The sequence below is a fragment of the Toxotes jaculatrix genome, chromosome 19 (genome assembly GCF_017976425.1).
Source record: "Toxotes jaculatrix isolate fToxJac2 chromosome 19, fToxJac2.pri, whole genome shotgun sequence".
NCBI classification, from domain to species: domain Eukaryota; kingdom Metazoa; phylum Chordata; class Actinopteri; family Toxotidae; genus Toxotes; species Toxotes jaculatrix.
The window spans coordinates 768,830-790,786 of NC_054412.1; the positions used below are offsets into that span (position 1 = coordinate 768,830).

At 45.7% G+C, this 21,957-nt stretch overlaps 1 protein-coding gene across 6 annotated transcripts in view; it reads right to left on the bottom strand.

Moving 5' to 3' along the window:
• Nucleotides 1–2,450: 2,450 nt before the first annotated feature.
• adgrg6 (adhesion G protein-coupled receptor G6) overlaps nt 2,451–21,957 on the bottom strand; it is a 61,344-nt gene continuing 41,837 nt past the window's right edge. For 5 of the 6 annotated variants that reach the window (XM_041064104.1, XM_041064105.1, XM_041064103.1 and 2 more), the window contains 10 exons: nt 21,685–21,730; nt 21,118–21,224; nt 20,747–20,874; nt 20,014–20,282; nt 19,724–19,826; nt 18,938–19,088; nt 18,472–18,604; nt 17,873–17,974; nt 16,822–16,977; nt 2,451–7,545 (listed from right to left, as the gene is read on the bottom strand). In XM_041064104.1, coding sequence (XP_040920038.1) covers nt 7,334–7,545; nt 16,822–16,977; nt 17,873–17,974; nt 18,472–18,604; nt 18,938–19,088; nt 19,724–19,826; nt 20,014–20,282; nt 20,747–20,874; nt 21,118–21,224; nt 21,685–21,730 — 1,407 coding nt within the window. In that variant the 3' untranslated portion in view covers nt 2,451–7,333. Of the gene's footprint in view, nt 7,546–16,120; nt 16,163–16,821; nt 16,978–17,872; nt 17,975–18,471; nt 18,605–18,937; nt 19,089–19,723; nt 19,827–20,013; nt 20,283–20,746; nt 20,875–21,117; nt 21,225–21,684; nt 21,731–21,957 lie in introns of all 6 variants that reach the window. The other variant, XM_041064101.1, reaches the window with a different exon arrangement.

Sequence of the window (21,957 nt, forward strand, 5' to 3'; positions counted from 1 at the left end):
AAATCAGCCAACAAAGCTCAGGGGAAAAGGAGATGAGAGGAAAGGTTACAAGACGATAGGAAAGGAGAGAGGGGCAGGTGACTGGAGGGGAAGGCAGGAGTGTGATTTACCTTGTTGTTGTTCCAGATTCAGAGGAGTCCTGGAGTTTATTATATACGGTATGTCTCAGGGCCTGATACACTCATACATATGGTCCACCCGCTGGAACACCAGGAGGAGTTCAGCATGCCAGCATTAAGCTGCCTTTATTTGCCTTCCTCTCATCTGCTGTGAGAATGGAAAAGAAGATGAAGGTAAAAATAAATCAGCTAAACCAAAACAGAAAAATGGAGACAGGACAAGATGAAAGGAGAAAAGATATGACCAAGAATGAAAAAGACAAAGAGTCTGCAGCCATGTCGACAGGTTTACAGACTTCTCAGACCCTTCACAGGCTTTTTTTCAAAAAAGCACCTCGACACAAATCTCCCGACTTTTTGGACAAAACTTAGCGACTTTCCATAGAAGAGAGTCTCCGGTGTTTCCCCACGAGTGTGAGGTCGGGTTTTCCCTCCGCAACAGCCTCAGTGTCCAGGCCACAAGGTCCAATACACAACCCCCATAACCACACAGCAAGCAGTGAAATACACAAAGTCCAGGTGGGACAGGAACCAGCACGAGAGCAAGCAGCAGACAGACAGAGGGACAAAGTGAATCCAACTCACATCATCTGAGGTCAGAGTCCATCAGGTGAAGCGTCTCTGTCCTCCTGAAGTCCACTGCACTGAAGACAGAGGCCTTCATTTCCTCCGTTAGCCGGCTGTGAAACTCAGCTAGCTGTTAGCATTAGCATGTTAGCATTAAAACTACCTGAGTGTTTGGTTTAAATGTTTCTCTGAGGTCAGAGGAGACTGATCTCACTCCACCTCACGGTTTCTCTAACGCTGCAGAACATTCAGCTTCACCTCATCTGACGCTAACACTGGTTTTTAATCAGCACACAGCAGCTTCACCTGGCTCCTCCCTCACCTGGCTCCTCCCTCACCTGGGGCTCAGAGGCCTTGTCTGAAAACGATGAAATTAAATCTCATTCAGGGTGAAATGAGTCTCAGTTTTTAGAAGTTTTTAGATTTAATGACGCAGCTGAAAAATCAACAAAAACCATTTAGTTAGGTTAATCTGGACGGTTAATGAGGTGTAACAGTCCATCAGTGTCCGTCCACTTTGAACGACTTCATTTCCACGTCTGCTCCTGTGTGTGTCCTGACAGGATGAGACAGGATTCCCACTTCCTGTGCAGGTCAGGTCTCTGAGGTTGGACAGTTCGTCGAACTGGCTCATCACGACGGATAAAGCCTGCGCTGAAGTGTCCGCACCAGGCCGCCGCTCTGCCGACCCTTCAGAAGAATTCCCCTGACAGAGTGAGAAAGCATTTCCTTCACATTCATTATTCTCGGTCACATTACACACAGTGCAGCAGGGGCCTGATTAGAAAACACGCGGTTATTCAGAGCATGCATCTCCTGGCATCCAGCTCCTGTACCTGTACTCCTCCTCCTCCTCCTCCTCCTGCCTGTGACTGTGACTCCTGAGATTTTCTCAGAAACTCAGAAAAGAAAATGTCAGGTCGTCAAATCTCAGTGTTCATTCTTATTTACAGATAAGATGGAGTTTCAGGAGGTTAGGAAATAAAAAAGTCACCAAAGTGAAACCAAACCTGACTCTGGGACCCCACAGCGAAGCGTCGTACTTCGGGCTCACCTCTTTTCCTTAAAGGGCTTCGTTTCACTCAGGACGGCGTGAAAATCCTCCGGCAGCCGCTTCTCTGACCTCAGACACACAACTCTTCAAATCTGCTCCTCTGCTTCCAAACCACAGATTTTATCCAGATACTGTGGCATTAAAATCCATTTCAGGAGTCAAGGGAGTGAAACCAGTGCAGCCAGAGGAATCTCTGGTTTGTCTGAGAGTGTGTGTGTGTGTGTGTGTGTGTGTACAGTCTCAGTGTATGCTCTATAAAACCACTCATCTCCATACAGTGTGTGATGAATGCTCTGGGATCTGACTCCTGGCAGATGCAGTGACAGACTCCTCACATGTCTCACTCTGTGTTTAGTGGATTAGCTGCTTTACCACATGCTTCAGGAGAAACCCCAGTGTTGTGAGTGGTTAATGAAATGAAGACGTGTGGAGGCAGAGAGAAAGGTGGGAAACCAGAGCTGGCTCCATCCCTGAGGTCAGACGGAGGATCGGCTGCACACAGAGAATTGCTCAGCGAACAAACAGGAAAGAAAAAGATTCTCTGAGATGTTCTTTCAAAGCTTCGCAGTAAAAAACGCTTCTTCTGACGGTGACTTCTGACTGAGGCCACTGGGGAAAAAGTTTGATCCTTCAGGGTCACAAACGATGAAAGGCTGCCGCCGTCACTTCTCTCTGTGAAACTACTGAATCAGCCTCTGTGCACAGTTCACCATGTTTCATTCCCTTTAATGTTGAGATGCTGAAGTGAGCCAGGTAATAACATCAAGACAAACCATACAACGGCGAAGACAACATCACTGGGTGCAGAAAAGTGTTTACACAATAATAATAATAATAATAATACCAACATCTGCATTTGGTACAATATTCATCAACTACACACAGTTCAGCTACTAGAGAAATATTTAAATTAATTGGACCTGTACATACGACATGTCAGAGAGAACAAAGCACATGACGGACACAGGGATTTGTTGGGTTAGAGGACAGTTCACTCAGAGGGATCAGGCTTTGAACACCAGGCTGCCGGGACGCTTCAGCCAGGATGAAGCCAGCCGCCGCACAAACACACACTTCATGATTATTTTGGTTTTTCGACAGTTTGTGTAACCGTGCAGCTCGTAGCTCGGCTTCGCTGAGGTCTGACCACAGCGTCACACAAACCCAAAAACACACAAATCAACTTTATTTAGGGAGAAATGTGTTTGCAGGCAGTGAGCAGTGGCTGTGCCACAGAACTGGACTGTTGTGTAACACGAGATCAAACTGTTCCACGGATCCTACGAGTCTGTTCTCAGTGCTGCTCCATGTTAAACGTGTCAGATCTGACAGCAGCATTTTTAAGTTGGAATAACTGAGTTCAGTTTATTCCCTGATGTCAGGTCTCCCTCTGTGTGGTGATCGTCTCAGTGAAAGTGCCTTTTCACTGTGGCCTCCACATTAAATTGTCCAGGAACATTTAGCCAGAGGCTACGAAGAGAAAATGGCTCATGTTTGACGCCGGACACAAAATCACCCATGTGACAATGGCCCTTTTCATTTCGTGGATTTAATCTCCTGATCAGTTGTGTGTTTATTGCAGCCGTTGGCTACGTTTTCAGGCCAGGACACAAAACAGGAACTATCTTTTCCACCCTCAGGCTGAACCCAGGTCACTGACTGAAGGAATAACGGAGCTATGCCACTGGAGCTGCCAAAGGGGCTTCAGCTCTTCTTCCACTGTCTCTGGGGGTTTGTTTCTGAGGGCTGAATAATACGTTCTTCCACTGCTCTGGGTAAAAGAAAAGAGAAACGTGGGCCAGGGAGCCTGACGGCCGGTACAATGTGTGCCTCACTACACAATTATGCTTTGGTGTTGAAGACTACTGGCTCCGTGTGGACAGTGGAGGTCGGCTGAGCCAACAGCTGACGAGTCGAAGTCCAAAGATCCAGAGTCTAAAGCTCCCGCCTGAATGTTTTAAAGCTTTCAGACAGGCCTCTGTGTTCATCCACCAACTTTTACCCTGACTACAGATGACTGTCTGCTTAAACACAGATTAAAGTCAGTTCAGCAGAGGCTGAGATCAGCTCCAGGTGCAGAGACACTGAACATTCAGAGAATAAATAAAAGCATCGCACACAGTAAACAAGTCGGGTTCACGACAAACAAAGGAAGCAAAGTTCAGAAGGAGCAAAACAAAATGAGCAACAGGAAAACTTTTCCCCTCCAAACAGCATCAGGCTGAATTCATCCACTTTGCATTTAACGTTTTTATGGTGGTGACAGGTCACCATTTCATTCCCCAGATCGACACAGATTATCAATCAGTTCTGTTTTATGGCCACGGGGAGGAAAAGCTGAAGGGTGAATCTGATTAACGAGCCAAGTGTTGAGCCACACACGGTCCATCAATAATCCTGGAGATGGGACTTAAAGTGCTGCAGGATCCAAAAGGTCCAGAACCGAGATCTGTTTGTTTTTATCATTTATCAAAACCTCCTGAAACTGAAATGTATCTTTTATCTTCCAGCTTTTTTTTCAACTGATGTTCAGATGATATGTGATATGTGGATCCATCTGTGGATGTTGATCCTAAAAACAGGCGACAAAAACATCCTGACTTTTTTTTTTTTTTTTTTGGTTCTCTCTGTAAGAACCAAATGTTCTGATCTGAACTTAATTGTGAACTAATTATGTGTAAAACTGTTGGTTGGTACACTGCTCATTAATCCATCTGAATGACAAGCTAAATGAGTATAACAGGAGGAGTCTGTCAGTCAGCTGAACGTATGAAGTTCAGAGAAATGAATGAATGAATGAATGAATGACCTGGGTTTACACTGAGCTTTTCCTTCATGCTGGATGTTTCTCTGGGATTCAACAGCTGCTCTAGTTTTCACTAGAATCACAACCAAATTAAAAACTTCTTTCCAGGAAACTTTAAAGAAATTATTAGTACAGAACAGTCCCATAAAATAAAACGATTCCCACAGCTGTTCTCAGTACAGCTGGAACAAAATACGTTATATCAAACTGAAGCTAGAAGTTTTTAATGAGGCAGTGATTTTTAGTTTTTAATGCCATAAAATCTGAGCATAACCTGAAATGACCGCAGTTCTGCATCAAACAGACTGTTCTGCTGCAGCCTGAACAGGAACAGGCAGGAAGTGTGTCCTGCACGAGCCGAGAGTCACAGCTAATGACCGAGACTTTAACACTGGACAGCGTCCCGCGTGTGAGGACAGGACTGCACGGGGACACGTCTGATACTGACAGTCTGACCCTGAGCGAGTCTTCTGTCATATTTCACAGACAAAACTGGAGGATTTCTGATAAGTAATGAAATGAAATAGCTCTTCATATTTAATCTGGGCTCTTCACTCTGGACCCACCCATACATGCAGTTTCAATAAAGGGTCAGTTCACCCAAATCACTACAGTAAAAAATATTTTCCTTATTACCTGTGGTTTTAAATCTCCACTGCTTTAAATGCACAACGTGCAGAGGACATAAACTAAATTTCTCTCGTGCTAAAATAATAAAACGATGATATTTGACGAACTCAGCAGCAGGGTGTCATTACACAGGATGATCCACAGACCTCGCTCACCAGATTCCACTGGGAACCGCCCCGTTTATGAAACGTCCACTGTGAGGTCTGCAGAACGTCCACAGTAATCAGGACGACGTCGCCTGGAAAGACATGCTGCTTTTCATTTCTTCAAAGGTCATTGTTTGATTATTTAAGGAGCACAAGTGAAATTCTATTCACCTCCGTTGTGTTTGGGTGGAGGACTCCTCCGAGCTCAGCTGAATAAAACCAGAACTGTGCGTATAACCAGACACCACCGGGAAAATGTTATTGTGTAATATGCGTGAACTGACCCTTTAGGTGATAACAGCATCATCCTGGCAGCTGCACAGTGTTTTCTTCGTGCTCGGACGCCTGTTCAATACCATAAAAACAAAGAACATAAACATGTTTCCTCCTTCAACAGTGAAGCTGTCGCCATAAATGATGCTAACCTTTGGCTGACGCGCACGGGGAGCTGAGCTTCAGCAGCCACTGGCATGTTAGCATTTATTCGTAAACCACCAACTATCGACTCATCGGTGAATCACGGCGTGATCGTCCGATTGGCCGAGTGGAACAACGTCAATCTTTGACAGGAAAACATGCAAAGTGAAGGAGGTAAAAGAACTGGTTGGTCCAGAACGACGTTTCAAAGCTGAAATGTTTCCAATACAGTGTATCTCACTGTGCTTGGTCGTCCCATTGTTACATTAGAAGAGGACGTAAATATGCTCAAATAATCTCATGACATTAAGAATGTTGTCTGGGCGTTACACTGAAAAGCACCTGGGCCTGACAAACTGTGTCATCCACCCTGTGATTGCTGCCTGTTCTGTGGCCTGACTCGTGTCTCGGCGAGGTGAGGCGAGAGGGGCAGGGCGTGAGCCCACGCCGCCCGTGGAGCTGCAGAATGTTTGGGTTTGTATGTACAGTCGCTGTGACCCTTCCAGGACCCCGTGAAGGCGTGAACAAAAGCAACAGTCAGGACGCGTTACAACAGTAAAGAATAAGGCACACAGAACAGATAGATCATCAATATTTACATAGGATATGGCTCCACACACACACACACACACGCACACACACACACAAACGCACACACACGCACACACACACACACACGACCAGTTTTAACAAACATCACAGTATTAAAGAACACCAAAACATAACAGCCTGCTTTCTTCCACCTTCCCACCACGTGTTTATCCTTTCCTGCCTCCTCCTCTGCTCCTTTTCATTTCCTCTTGGTTACACAGTCTGGCAGCCGGGTCAACCCATTCTGTAATTTCATATGATACAGTAGAATCGCATCAAGGTTCTCTGACCACCCTGCAGCCCTTAAACACCTCAGGATTTCAAAGCGTGATGAGCGACTCTGCCTGTGATGAGCTCGGCTGGGTCTCTGGGATTTTAGCAGTTTGCTGCAGCGAGTTCTCGAGCTGCTCTTTGAAATCTTTTCATGAAAAGGGAGATTTTTCTCAACCAGCAGACACTTTCATACAAAGCTAAGACAGTGCATTAAGATGGCGGCTCTAGGCTGAGTAACGTAGCTACTGTTCATGCATTTGTTCTACATATTACGTATGCTGTACTGGTGTAGCCCGACGCAACCAGCACCTCACGAACTCTGAAGACTACATGTAGGAACCAATCTCTGTAATGTTAATCAGACCAAATGAAACCTGAATCAAACCTGGAGCCGTGTCTGCCGAGAACGAACACGATGAAACACAATCACAAGTTCAACTTAGAAGGGAATCAGGGGTAAGGACAGGTGGGTGGGGGTGGGGGGGGTGGGGGGGGGGGGGGGGGGGGCGGTTTCAGAATAAAAGCGAAGCCTTATTTAGTATTACAGGAAGTTGAACAACAGAAAGGCAGATTCCATCTTTGCCCGTTTTGTGGAAACCTTTGATTTAAACCTCCTCTGTCACTGAAGTTGTCGGCAGGGTGACGCCACAGAATTTTCTAAGACAATTGGAGCAGTTCCAGAACACGGGGGAGGTTCCACAAGGTCTGGCCCAGAACACTGAGGACAGCTCTAGAACCTGGTGCTGCTGGCGAAGCTGTCAGACATGATGATGTTCTTGTAGAAGTTGTCAGAGCGTGTGGAGCAGTAACCTTTCACCTTATCAATCATCTGGCTGACAGGGAGGATGGAGGATGAGGAGGAAGAGGAGTTGGGCTCCACCTCTGAGGAGGACAAGGACGAGGAGACGCACTTTGGGCTGGTCTGGTTGGAGTAACATTTATCTGCATCCAGGAGGCAAAGAAAGATAAGGACACAGCAGGATTATGACATGATTATGCAACAATCTCTGAACAGTTAGAAGCAAGTGTGAGAATCAACTGTCTGACTGGGTTTATGCTCGACGGTGTAAAGGTGAAACCATGACAAGGTTTAAATTACAGCTACAGACGCACAGCAGAGTTTAAATTACCTTACCAAGATAATAAATCAAGAACAGGAATGTGAGTGAGGGCAAAACGTCCAAGAGAAACAAAATCTATTATTTTACATTCATCGCATGTGTATATGAGAAGAGATGTCCAATAATATCTGGCACCACCTGTTTAAGCCCAAACAGTCCAAAGTATAACATTCACCATGGCCTCCGGCCGAAAGGGCCCGGCTTCAGAATGGGTTTTTGTGAAAATATAAAAAAGGGTTTCTTATGAAACTCCAAATACACATACAAATACTCAGGACAGGAAAGACTTAGCCCGGGTGGTGAGGACAGCACAGGGGATTGTAGGCTGTCGTCTACCAGATCTGGACTCAGTGTACACTGCCCGAGTCCAGAAAAGGGCCAGACGCATTGCGACCGATCCCACCCACCCAGGCAACTCACTGTTTGTACCGCTTCCATCAGGAAAGCAGTACAGGAACATTAAAACAAGCACAAACAGACTCAGGGACAGCTTCTTCCCCAGAGCTGTAAAAGCAATAGCCCCCCCGCAGTGAAACACTCAACCCCCCCTACAGAACCCTCACACAGGCACCCTCCCCCCTGCAGCCACATACACCCACCTTCTCACACACACACACACACACAGACACACACCCCTGGTGACAACCACACAGAAGACAATCAACACTGACAGCACTAAGCTGCACTTTATTACTTTACTTACTTTGTGTTTATATTTTCATAAGTGTTCTTTTTAAGTATTTGTGTTATTTATATGTTGTGCCTTTAAGCCGAGATTCTCTGAAAAATGTCGTTATGCTCGCATAATGACAATAAAGACTCTTGAATCTTGAACAAGGTCATATACAGTGAGTCGACAAAACATTTAGGACGCTTTTATGAAACATGCAGTCAGAGTCAACACCAACCATCAGCACCAACCACCATCACCAACCACCATCACCAACCACCATCACCAACCACCAACACCAACCATCAGCACCAACCACTAACACCAACCACCAACACCAACCACCATCACCAACCACCAACACCAACCATCAGCACCAACCACCAACACCAACCATCAGCACCAACCACCATCACCAACCACCATCACCAACCACCAACACCAACCACCATCACCAACCACTAACACCAACCACCAACACCAACCACCATCACCAACCACCAACACCAACCATCAGCACCAACCACCAACACCAACCATCAGCACCAACCACCATCACCAACCACCATCACCAACCACCAACACCAACCACCATCACCAACCACTAACACCAACCACCATCACCAACCACCATCACCAACCACTAACACCAACCATCAGCACCAACCACCATCACCAACCACCAACACCAACCATCAGCACCAACCACCATCACCAACCACCAACACCAACCATCAGCACCAACCACCATCACCAACCACTAACACCAACCATCAGCACCAACCACCAACACCAACCATCAGCACCAGCCGTTCAACACAATAAGATCTTTGCTGGTACATCTGGAATATATATTTTATTTACACCAAGTCACAGTGCAGCGTTAACCTCTGACTTTAAGCAGAATCATCGTCTCTCTTGCCAGGCAATCTGGTTGTTGTCTGGTGTTTTTCTGTTTTTTTTTGTTCTTTTCCAAACGGGGTTGGTTGGTTTGGCGCGCTTCCTTTCCAGAGCCTCGCTATTTCAAAAGGTTTATGAGCTAATGGATAATGCAACCAGGCCGAGTGAGGCCACGCTAGGTCACGTCAAGGCTTCACAACAACAGCCTTATTTATAAAAGCATATTTGGATTTCATTTTCCACCTGATCCCGAGATCACTTTTCAAAATATGTGCATACCTGATGTAGACAGACGACTGTGAAGAGTGGTATGTTTGGATGTTATTATGCTGTGGGGTTTTTTGGACCTTTACAGCTCTCAGCTGTTGTCACGGGTTTAGCAGGACATATATTTTGGGTTAAGCTTCAGAGCGTGATGGGAGGCATATGGAAAAATGTGCGGTAAACATTCAGAGGCTGAATGAATCTGTTTTAACTCTGGTTCTTTAAGTGTGGTGGAAACTGTTAGTGGCTCAGTTTGGTGAAAACAAGTCATGAAAAAAAACAACGCAGAGAATATATATATATGTATTATATGTTATATATTATATAACATATAATGGGGTTATATACACCTTAACAAACTCTAAACAAATGAACAGAAACTACAACACAACCAGCACAACAAAGATGGTTAATATTAGCTTGAATGCCAGTTAACAACGTTTATCAGCCATAAAAGGAGTCTGAGCATCGGCGCTTTGATGAGTGATGATTCAAAGGAGCATACGGCAACCACTTGGGCAACTGGTGCATGGAGAAAGATAAAGGGCATTGTGTTCCAGCAAGCTAGAGCTCTGCACAGTGCAGACTCAGTCCTTCTTTCAGGGCAGGCCACTGCCAACAGCTGCTGCCAACAACGCAGAAGCTCCAGCAAAGTCATCCATCACAAACACTGACGGGAGACGTTTCGTCTTTGAGCAATAACCGAACAAAAGAGCCGCACACTGTAACAACAGCTGCCAGCAATTTTAACTGAGCAACACCCTGTTTGTCTTTGAGCAATGCAACGTAATCTGACAACACACTGCACTGGTTAGTCAAATATGTGTCAGTGCGTCGTTCAGGCAGAGGAGAAGAACAGTGAGTGGTGGCTTATTTTCCTCCTCAGCTTCTCACACAGATGAATGTAAACGTATAGGAAAGTTCCTGACGAGAGCTTTTCTTACATACAGGTGCTGCAGCTGTGAACTGAGCTCAGCTTTGCAGCAGTAACGTTATCTACTTGTTGAGAATGTCATCCTAAATTTATAGTCATGTCATTTTAATCACGTTCTTGATGCTGTCTGAACCAGCGCTAGCAACCTCTGTAGGTTTACACCTTGGAACGTTCTTGTGGAAACTGGGCCAAGAAACTGAGAAAAAAGTATAGAGTTTGGGCCAAATCAAGCACATACTGTCTGCATACTGGTCCTCTGATACCATGGAAACGTGACGTGTGACACTGTACAGCAATAACTCAGCTCACATCGGAATCATGCTGAACAGCCAAAGTCTTCCTCAACATGAAAAAGGAGCTCGATCACTGCTGTCGCTGCCTAATTAAACAAAACAGGGATGAAGTTGTCGTGTTGTGTTGCTCAGTGTGCGGCCATGATTCCCAGCACCTCTTCCAACTGGTGTTTCTGTGCAACATGAAGCTACAGGGTCAGGAGACAGTTGCCTCCTGGCTTTGGCCACAGTTTCCCTAATTCACGGCTCCTGGACACGGACTGTGTGTAGTGTCCGCACTGATTACGCCCCTGGCTCCACACAGGGATGCTGCACTGGCCCTGTCCTCTTGCTCTGACTTCTGAAATGTCCTCTGATGTCACACAGGGATGTTTGCTCTTGTTCCTGAATCCTCCCTGAAACATAAACACACTCCAGAGTGCACTTTAGCATCTGATAGGATCTAAGGGCTTGGGGTGGTGTAGGGGTGGAGAGGTTGAACCAGTGTCACAGTAAAGACTTGTGGAAACCTCTGTTTGTGATGGATGGATCCTCATGCCTCAAACATCTGGAAACTATACGTTGAGACTGACAGTGGTGGAGGAAGGAGACAGGAGAGAGACAATCTCGCATATAGCACATGAGATATACAGACGCTGGCCTGTGATTATGCTAAACGTTCCCATCATAAACTATGGTCTGCTTACTTTTACAAATGCCTATAAAGAATTCTTTAAATTACACCCCTGACTTTCCACAGTATTGTCCAAAGTATCTGTACCCATATATTAGTTTAATTCCAGTATTAAACTCCATGAAAAATGTTGTGCTTTCTGTATCATGACCCTGTGCATGTCAATCATTTGTGCTTGTAAAGGAGCAACAATATGGGAAGTAGACACCCAAAAGCACAATGGTGTTTCCATCCGATACGGGCTGAAGCAAAGACACGGCGAGGCGTCCCTTCTTTGATTCAGGCCTAAAGTCGAAGAAATCCAAACACTTTCTTCCTCCTCTGTGTAAATTCAGCAACTCTATGGAGCAGTTTGGTCCAAGGCGTAGAATCACACCCTGAACAGACTGAACACAGAGCAAGGCTGAAGCTGATCCTAAACGCCGCACTAAGCTGGTGAGACACGGCGATGCTAAACTGAACCACTGGTCTGAATGATTCGTCTTCTTCTGTTAGCTCATGATGTGTTCGATTCAGCCAAATGCTGATGTAAGACTGCTTAATATCAATGTCTTAAGCTCGTCTGGCAGCAGAGGTTCAAAAACAGAATTTATGTGCCGTTAGTTTTACACGGTAACAAGCCAAGAAAAGGTGAGCACGTTCTTCTCTATTTTTTCCTGTCAGTGGATCCAGATTCAGGGAGGAAAAGAACACAACAAGAAGAAAGAATTTCATGCTTCTTAAGTTGTTCATTCATTTATTCCATCTCAGGTAAGAAGCATTTTATTCTGAAAAGTTAACCTATCGAAGGTTTTGTCTCGAAAAGGGCAGAAGGTAAAAAAAACAACTGATCACTGGGAAGATGTAAGATTCATTTCTGTCCATGGATTTATAAAACTGAAAAAAAAAACTCTGATCCACAAACAGCTACAGATCTGCAAGTCTTCAGTGGCCTGGACACGGGAGGACATTCTAACAAGTCTTGTGCAGAAATTAGTGAGAACTCCGCCAACAAAATGACAAAGCCTGCGGCTGGAAAGGTCCTCGTCTCATGTTTGGAAACAAATCTGGTGTTGCATCCAGAATTGTCCAAGAATGTCCCAACGTGCTCGTCTGTGGTTTGAGTCTGGACCATGTCTCTGCTCATAACTTCTATGAGCTGATTGAACGTTGTCAGGGAGCAGCTTTCCTAATGGTCTGTCTGGAAACACTAACCTGAGCGTCACAGGCACCTCAGGTTAGTGGCGGCTCACTAACCTCAGCTGCCTCGGTTAAAGCACTATGAAAATATGAAAAGTGACAAGTGCATCCACACAAACACATTCATACACACACATCACAACACAGCAACGCAAGACTACAAGCCTACGTGTGTGTGTGTGTGTGGTCCAGAGTCTGAGGCACCACACTGTGAAACCACACGTGAAGATTTACAGCAACATTCAGCATCACTGAGGAGCAGATTCCCCAAAGCTGCTGTGATGAAAGGAACTGGCTGACGGACGTGTTTGACAGACGCAGTGAGGGACGCTCGCCCTGCAGCTGATGAAACTACTGTTTCAGGGGAACATTAAATCATAAACCGCACTCCACAAACAAAGTGACATCTTTATATTCTCAGGCAGAATCAGTTCATTTCTCCTGGGCTGCCTCGAACGACAGATGTGACACATCACATTTCACGCTCGTCCTTTCGCTTCACTTTCTTCCACCTGTTCTGTGACTGAGGGGCAATAAATTCTGTCCTAATGAGTGTCCTGAAGGACGTTTAGGACGTTTAGTCTCAGCTCGTCTCACGTCAGTGCTGACATCTTTATTTTACCAAAACCACAATCTTCCCCATAACCAAGTGGTTTTAGTTTGGTTTTACTAAACCACGCCGAGAAATTCAGGAGAAAAATGTTGGCAGTGAAAAGTCTGTGGAGACGAAGCCGAAGAGAAAAGTAAAGCGAAGACACTTCACACTGCAGTAATCACTGTTTCATCAGTGGATCAAATGAATGTGTGATCGGATTAAAAGGCGATCACATGTCAGATGCTGTTCACAGCTTGTTCCTGCTGCCCCCAGGGGGCCAAAGCAGCTTTTATTTTGAAAGGAGAACAGTGGAAACTGTCCTCAAGTCAGTCAGAATTCTACCAAAATAAAAGCAAACAGTCATTAACGGTAAACTCAGCAGAAGCAGAAACATTTTGGACAGAAATGAATGAAATGATGAAAATCAAATAGTTTCATTACATTTTTAACTGAAGGATCGATAACGAATAATTATGTCGTCTGTTCATAATGTTTGACTTTTCTTAACGTGCTGACGTTTGGTTCTGAATCTGACTGTTCAGCCGTTCGTTCAGATGGTCGTTGATTTGAACTGTTGTTCTTCAGGCCTGTATAAGCTCTGTTCATCATGTCAGCAGTTTATCTGGCAGCTCTCTGCAGCAGTAGGACAGTATCTGTAAATCACAGCTGAGCAGTGTGGCCTGTTTGACTTAAAGCTGCAGCTGAGACAGTGGGAAAGGGACGTTTCATCACAGCTTTGGGGAAAAGCCTCGAGCTCCCAATGAGACGATAAAGAACCCGTCCTCACCCGGAGAAATGACCCTTCAGCAGAGACACGTTGTCACTCGTCTGACTGCTGGTTAGTAAAAACCTGAATGAATCCAACAGGTTTGGTTTTAACTCAGCATCAGCACCAACACCCAAACTGAGGTAAATACTGTGTGTGTGTGTCTGTGTGTGTGTGTGTGTGTGCGTGTGTGTCTGTGTGTGTGTCTGTGTGTGTGTGTGTGTGCGTGTGTGTCTGTGTGTGTGTGTGTCTGTGTGTGTGTGTGTGTGTGTGTGAGACGGGGAAGTCCAGCTCTCAGCTCTGCCGTCAGCTGGTGAGCAGCGCTGCACTTTGCTGTCACAGATTCAAACTGAGAAAACAGAGGATGAGGAAAATGCGTTGCAGCTGTGCAGCCTGGGTGATTGTTTCACACTGGCAGGAAATAAAATCACAGAACTTCTTTCACTTTTATAAGTTGCCAGTAAAAAAATATCAGGTTTGTGAAATGACACATTTGGCAGCAGGAGAGAATGAAAAAAAGTTTGCTGTTAAATTTGTCATTGACAAATTATTGCTCTTGTGGATTAACTGTTATTTAGCTCTCATATGGAAACCCTCACAGAAAATTCCATTAAGATGGACTTTCCCCTAAAACTGAACACAGATACACAGATAACACATCATTTCTGCACAGTTTCATCCAACTGAAATTACAGTTAGTCATTCCTTCGGCTGTCACAACACGTCAAAGTGGTTTTTAAGGGATAGTTAATGTTTTATAACTGAAAGAAGCTCTAATCCTCTCTGTGAGCGAGGGGGTGCATGTGTTTGACTGACAGCTGAACGCGTTCATTAAAGTTCATTAATCTCATAATGGCTGCTAGCTTGTTTGTTCACTTGCATATTTATTTATCTACATGTCTGTTATTGAGTTGTATTTGTCTCTTACTGTGCACTTCCTTTCTGTCTCTGTTGGCTCTGTCCGGACGGACCGTTAAGGTGTCGCTGTGGACAGTCATCAGCTGTGTAAACAGGAAGTGTGAACTTCCAGTGTCAGGGGTCAAAAGCTGCGTTAAAGTTAACTGCAAATCTTTGTAAATATGACTGTTTCATCTATGTCTGTATATACGGAGAAATGTGTCTGTCACAGTCAGTGATCATATTCACACAGTTTAAAAAGAATCTGAAGTAAAAGTATAAATGTCATTTTCATCTTTTCACGGGACGTGATTTACAGAGCAGATCTGTCTGATGCAGCAGAGCAAAAATGTCATTTCAGTTTGAAATAGTTCCACAAAAAAAAAGAAAAAAGAAAAAAGACGTTGGCTTTGTTTTAACTTTAGATATATCTGTTACCGATGCTGTGACGGATCCAAAAGCTCCTGAGTTCAAAAGAAAAACAGTAATCGACACTAAAACTCTTCAAAAATGAGCCAAAGAAGTTGTTCTGCTGAAGGATCATTCACTGCCACTGGATGCTGCTCTGCGGTTCAGAGCACACACATTAAATCTAAAACCGAGAGCAGTGAGAGGACGGTTCCCTGCGTCTCACTGGGACTTCATTATATCGTGTAATATTTGGACTCAGAACGTAATGTTTGACTTCATGTTCCTGTTTGCCAGAATCATCCTCCACATTTGGTGCTAATTTCAATGTGCAAATTATTCCATCAGTTACCGACTCCAGTGTGAACCACAGTGTTAGCCTGTTGTTACTCTGCTCTTACCAAAGGTCCAAACACATCACAGTTAAATGAGGCGGAGGTTAGCTTGGATGCAGCCTGCTGTGGCGTGCTTGTTCCTGCAGCCTGGGGCACTCTGGGTGGGTGCAGCTGTAATTTTACTCGCGTGTCAATGGGGTGAAAACGGACCTCCACCCGCTCAGTGTGTCTCAGGCGAGGAACAAGATGGCGTGAACTTGTGTGACATCACAGTGACCAGCCAATCACAACACACGGTGTCTGCTTTCCCAAAACGTCTGCTGGCAAAGTCTTAAACTTTGAGATTTTTTTTCGTGTCCAGAATTCAAATCATCAAATGTTTGAATTTCAGCTTCCAGATCCACTTTGATCACAAGCATTTTGGGAAACACAGAGCGGATCACATGATGGAAGCAGGGAGTCAATCAGCCAATCAGCTTTACCTCCGTCGGTCCTCCACTCCTGCTATTGGTTGGAAGAGCTTTCTACACACCAAACACAGAGGCAGACACATCAGTAAACATCAGGTGAGAGGATTTTACTCAGCCCCCCCACAGAGACAACCGAAGGACAGCGAACCTGAACAGGAATCGTGTTTACATGCAGCCTCACTATAAAACCACAGAAGGAGAAAAGAAGCGGTCTGTAGCTGGAGGGTCACAGGGTCACACACTGACTGAAGCGTGGCGACGCCACAGAGCTGTGAAACCTCCTCCTGGTTAATGCTTCCCATAAACACCTGGGACTGCCCAGCAACAGCAACATCGCAGGTGAGGTCAAAAAGAAAATGTAATTCTGCTTTTTTTCAAATTTACCGACAAAATGTCCAAACAGAAATTACAAACGGTTCATTTTTTAATAAAAATGTTCGAGTCTGCATGAAAACCTGATTATTACACATCTACATTTCCAGAGAATAATCTTCATGGTAGCAGATCAGACAAACAGGATGATGAGTTTTCTCACAGATAAATGAGACGAGCTGTGGAAACACGGTCCACCATGTTTTTCTTTTCAAACGAATCGTAATTTTCTCTCTGGATGTTTTTCATCTCTTTGTTTTGTCTTTATCTTTTTAAATAACTGTTTCCTCTGTCTCTCATTCATCTCCTTGTTTTTTTTTGTGTGTGTGTGTGTGTCTCACCTGTGTTACTGTGCCGTTTGGTGAAGGGGTTGAGCGTAGCTTTAGCTTTGGAGGTCCAGTTGGCGGTGCTGGAGCCGAAGGAGCTGGAGGACAGAGACTTGCCCAGGTTGTCTGAGCTCACCTTCTTCGTGTTGTTGGTGGCTGTCTTACTCCAGTCTGCAACAGAGACGCCAGCAATTAAAATCCTAATCAATACCTCCTGATCGATCTGATCTCAGTTCAGACTCCTGCCCTCTTTCATGCTTTACACCTTTGTAGCGGTGCTAGCAGCTCTGAGAGGCTGCACAGTGGTGCTTTGAGCTAAATGCTAACAGTGACAATGCTAACATGCTGATGTTCATCATCACTTTAACATGTCAGCATGCTAACATTTGCTAATTAGCAGGAAACACAAGTGCCGCTGAGGATGATGGGAGCTCCACGCGTTCTGCAGGTATTCAGCTCAAACGTTGACCTGATGGTGGCGCTACATGAAGAGTCAGAGGATCACTAAAGTTACGACAGTTCATCCTCTGGGGAACACGAATGTCCAGAGAGTAAAATTTCAGTGATCACTGGTCACTTCACGATGGACAGACGACGGACAGACTGATGAGACGAAGACACATCAGCTCTGTCCGTACATCAGCCGGCATGAAGCACACAAACACCAACGCTGCGTTCATGATCCCGGTTTCTGAGGGTTTCACAAACACGGATCCTCTGCTGTGAATCTGCCAGTTACATAAAGGAAGTGCTCAGACGCATCTACCTTCTTAAAAATGAAATGGCAGCAGTACAGGACATACACAGACCGAGACCTGGAGGACTTCCTGGTCTTCCTGAGACAACCCCGTTTTATCTTTTTTTTATTAGCTGCAAAGCCGAGATGACTTAGGTTTTATACTTTAATAAAATGTTTTTTCTGCCGCTGTGGGAATCTGGCAGGACTCCAGCAGACAGATCTGACTCGACTCCTGTGGAGGGACGTGAATTAGCTCTGGTGTTCTACTGAGAACACTGAGATGGACCTGAGACAGACAGAGAGACACACAAGTAGACAGACAGATACCTGAGTTATCTGACAGCTTGAAGCGGCCGCAGCAGAGGTATCTCCTCCACTGCTTCTGGACATTTTCTTTCAGGGCGCAGTGGAAGATGAAAATGAACAGACCTGGAGGAAGGTGAAAAGAAGCGTGATGAGACGGAGACGATGATCCTTTACCCAACTGTTTATCATTGTCCACAGTCTCAGTGGATACAACACAGGACCAAGAGCAGGACAAGGACAATCAAACAAACACACAAACAAAAACACACTGTGCTTCATCTTCATTTTCCTTAAACTCTCTGTGAAACCTGTAAATAAACACCATCTGTCTGTGAGCTGCTGTTTACGGCACGTTGGAAAAGTCTGAATCACCATTTTACAATTTTATAAATCACATATTACAGTTTAAATATTGCCAATAAAACTTGTAGATGCTTGTTGTTTTCTAGGAGCTGGAAAAAGAGACGTTGCTCATTAAAATGTTCAGTTCTAAACGATGTGAGATCTGAGACCTGAATCCTGATCGAGATAAAGTTCAGGTCCAGGAGACATTCAGACCCGAGGTCTCATTAACCGACTGCCTGCAGTGGGTCAGTGTGGGTCAGTGTGTGTTACTGCACCTTGCAGTGAGTTGAAGATGGTGAAGAGGTACATGAAGGCGAGGCTGACGGGTCCCCAGGCGAACAGAGCGAAGCCCCACGTCATACCCAGCAGGAAGGTGAGGCTGATGACGCTCCGCAGGTTTCGTAGAACCTGGATCACAGCAGAACACGTGTGTTTAAAGTTTAATGTTTTAATGCACATCCTTCATTCTGTTGTTAAGTTGTTGTGTTTGTCTTTCTTTCCTCTGTTTCTATGTCGGCTTTGTAACGTAACCGTGGGCCACGTTCGCTCATGTGACCGATTCAGTGTGACAGTGCAGTGATGTGTCGGGCATCAGCGGCTGCTGCGCACATGTTCCTGTGTTTTCATCAGGTGAGTGATCACTGGCACCGCAGAGCGAGAACTCTGACATCTGTCATACGGAGGTCAGAGGTAACTACATTCATCTGATCGTGGTGCGACTGGGTGAGCCGGATCACAGACCTCCTCTCGGAGCGTGCGGTTGCTGCGTTTGCCGTTGCGGCCGCAGATCTGCAGCATCACCACGATGAACATGGCCACGTTGAGCAGAAACACCACACAGAAGTAACCAACGCAGGTGGTGTAGAAGACGACCGAGTTCTGGATCCAACAGCTGAGGAGAGGGAGGACGCACACAGACACACACACACACACAGACACACACGCAGACACAGACACACAGACACACACACACACACACACGCAGACACACACAGACACACACGCAGACACACACAGACACACACACACAGACACACACAGACACACACGCAGACACACACAGACACACACAGACACACACGCAGACACACACAGACACACACGCAGACACACACAGACACACACACACAGACACACACAGACACACACACACAGACACACACAGACACACACGCAGACACACACGCAGACACACACAGACACACACGCAGACACACACACAGACACACACGCAGACACACACAGACACACACACACAGACACACACAGACACACACGCAGACACACACACAGACACACACACAGACACACACGCAGACACACACGCAGACACACACGCAGCAGTTAGCTGGACTCACTGAGCTCTAGAATGAGATTTATTTTCAGTCCTGATTAATTAAACTCCTGCAAAGATCCGGATCATTCTGACCTCAGATCAGATCAGATCAGATCAACAGAGACAAACTGAACTGAGACCAGATCTTAAGTTTAGGTTGAAGGTTCAGAGACACCAGGTTTATCACTCACAACTCTGAGGATCCCTCCCCCGACTCTCCTGTCCCGTACTTCTGCAGTCCATAAGACTTTTTATCCACCGCCAGAACAATCCCCACCAGCATGGCAGGGAGACCTGGAGCAACACACACACGCACACACACACACACACGCACACACACACACACACACACACACACACACACACACACACACACACACACACACACACACACACACACACACACACAGTTTTCTTTTCCCTGAACGAAGCAGATAAAATGCTTTTATAATAACAGACAAGCCGAACTCTGGCCCCTCACCCCATCCCACGATGCAGAACTTGAGGATGTATCGGCGAATATAGGTGTTAAAGACTTTGACCAGAGCGATGTACATGTGGATGGACTCCAACCCCATCCAGGTGAAGGAGGTCAGCAGGAAGTAGTGCAGGAAGACGGCCACGGACAAGCACAACCAATCGGTTTCCAGACTGGCCAACCAGCCGTCCAACAGAAAGACCATGTTCAGCAGCAGTAAGGATGTGCTGAGGTTCATCAGGATCTTGGACGGGTAGTCACGTCGAAGTTTTCTGTGAGTGGGAGAGGGAAGAGAAAAAAAGATGAAACCCTGAACAACTCCTCCCCACAGCTTCTCCACACGGAGCAGCTCAGACACGTTCTCATGTTTCTCTCACTGCTCCCATGGATTCAGAGTTTGAGCTGAGGGTCCTGAGCGGCTTTATGAGGGAAGTAAAACACTGACAGAAATATTTATCCTATGTAGTGAAGGTGAGTTCACAGAGAGGGCAGAGTGTAGGAGGACACAGGAAATGATTCTCTGGATCAGAAGGTTCAGGCCTGTGTCACTGCCAGTGTCACTGTTATTTTTCTACCTTTACTCAAACCCTACAAAGGAAACATGAAATTCTCCGTCAGCACGCAAACACGATCAGACAGTAAAGAAACAAACGCTGAACTCCATCCTGTGGGATGTAACCGTGAACCGCTGTGCACAGACCGAACAGTCAGTCCTGCAGCTGAAGACCAGACTCACTCGAAGGCGATGTAGGTGAGCAGCGTGGCTGCGGAGAAGATGGCCGAGATGCCGCAGCCGATGTAGGTGATGAAGGTCAGAATCTTGTTGTTCCTTGAATCTATGTGAGCTGAAACTCCAGATATGTCCTGGAGACGGAGACAGAGAGAAACCAAGCAAAGAATATGATCATGTCAGAGTCACTCACGGAGTTCAGAAGACAAGGACACAGGAACAAGAACCAGGCTGAACACGTGAGAAAGAAGAAGTGTTTACTCATCATCCTCTGTCCTGTCATTTACATCACACACACACACACACACACACACACACACACACACACACACACACACACACACACACACACACACACACACACACACACATCTTACCATGAGGATGCCAAAGTGTGTCAGGTGGTCACAGAAACAGATGGTTCTGTTGCTGGTGGATTCCTCGGACACGAAGCAGCCGTCTCTGTTCCATCCTCCTCTACCATCTAGTGGCCACACAGAGTTATTACATTACAGTCACCTACAGTACACACCATGTCGCTGAGGAAACAGTTATTGAAGTCAGGCTGTACTGTTGTTATTCACCACGGCCTCATCAGTTTTTTTTCCTGACGGCAGCTGCTCACATGACAACGCACAACGTGACGATACTGAGATAAGGCTTCACAAATCATGTTGTTTCACAGATCTGCAGATTTAACTCCATTTGGTCTGAACCACTGACAAATACACTGAAACAGTCATTTAGAACAAGCAATGAATGTGTCAAACTACAACCATGAGAATCCCCGATGAGACGGAGCTGACAGAACGAGAACTTGGATGAAACTGTAACAGACGGCAGCAGATCCTTGCAAAAGGCTGAACGGTTCCACGTGGACCTGAGAACCCACGATGAACCTGAAACGTTCAGAGTGATGTGACGACAGACGCACACAGACTTACTGTTCATGCTGAAGTCCCAGAACACGCAGACGGGATTTATGGAGGGCTGCCGGGAAAGAAGAGAAATCACACAGCATCAAGTTCACTCAGCTTCAACAACAGATCACAGAGACAGAATTTACCAAAACACAACCCTCGTGATTTTGTTCCAGGTTTAAACCTGTGCTGTGCTAAAACTGCAGCTAAGCTGACAGAGCAAACATACCTGTAAACATACCTGTAAACATACCTGTAAACATACCTGTAAACATGCCTGTAAACATACCTGTAAAC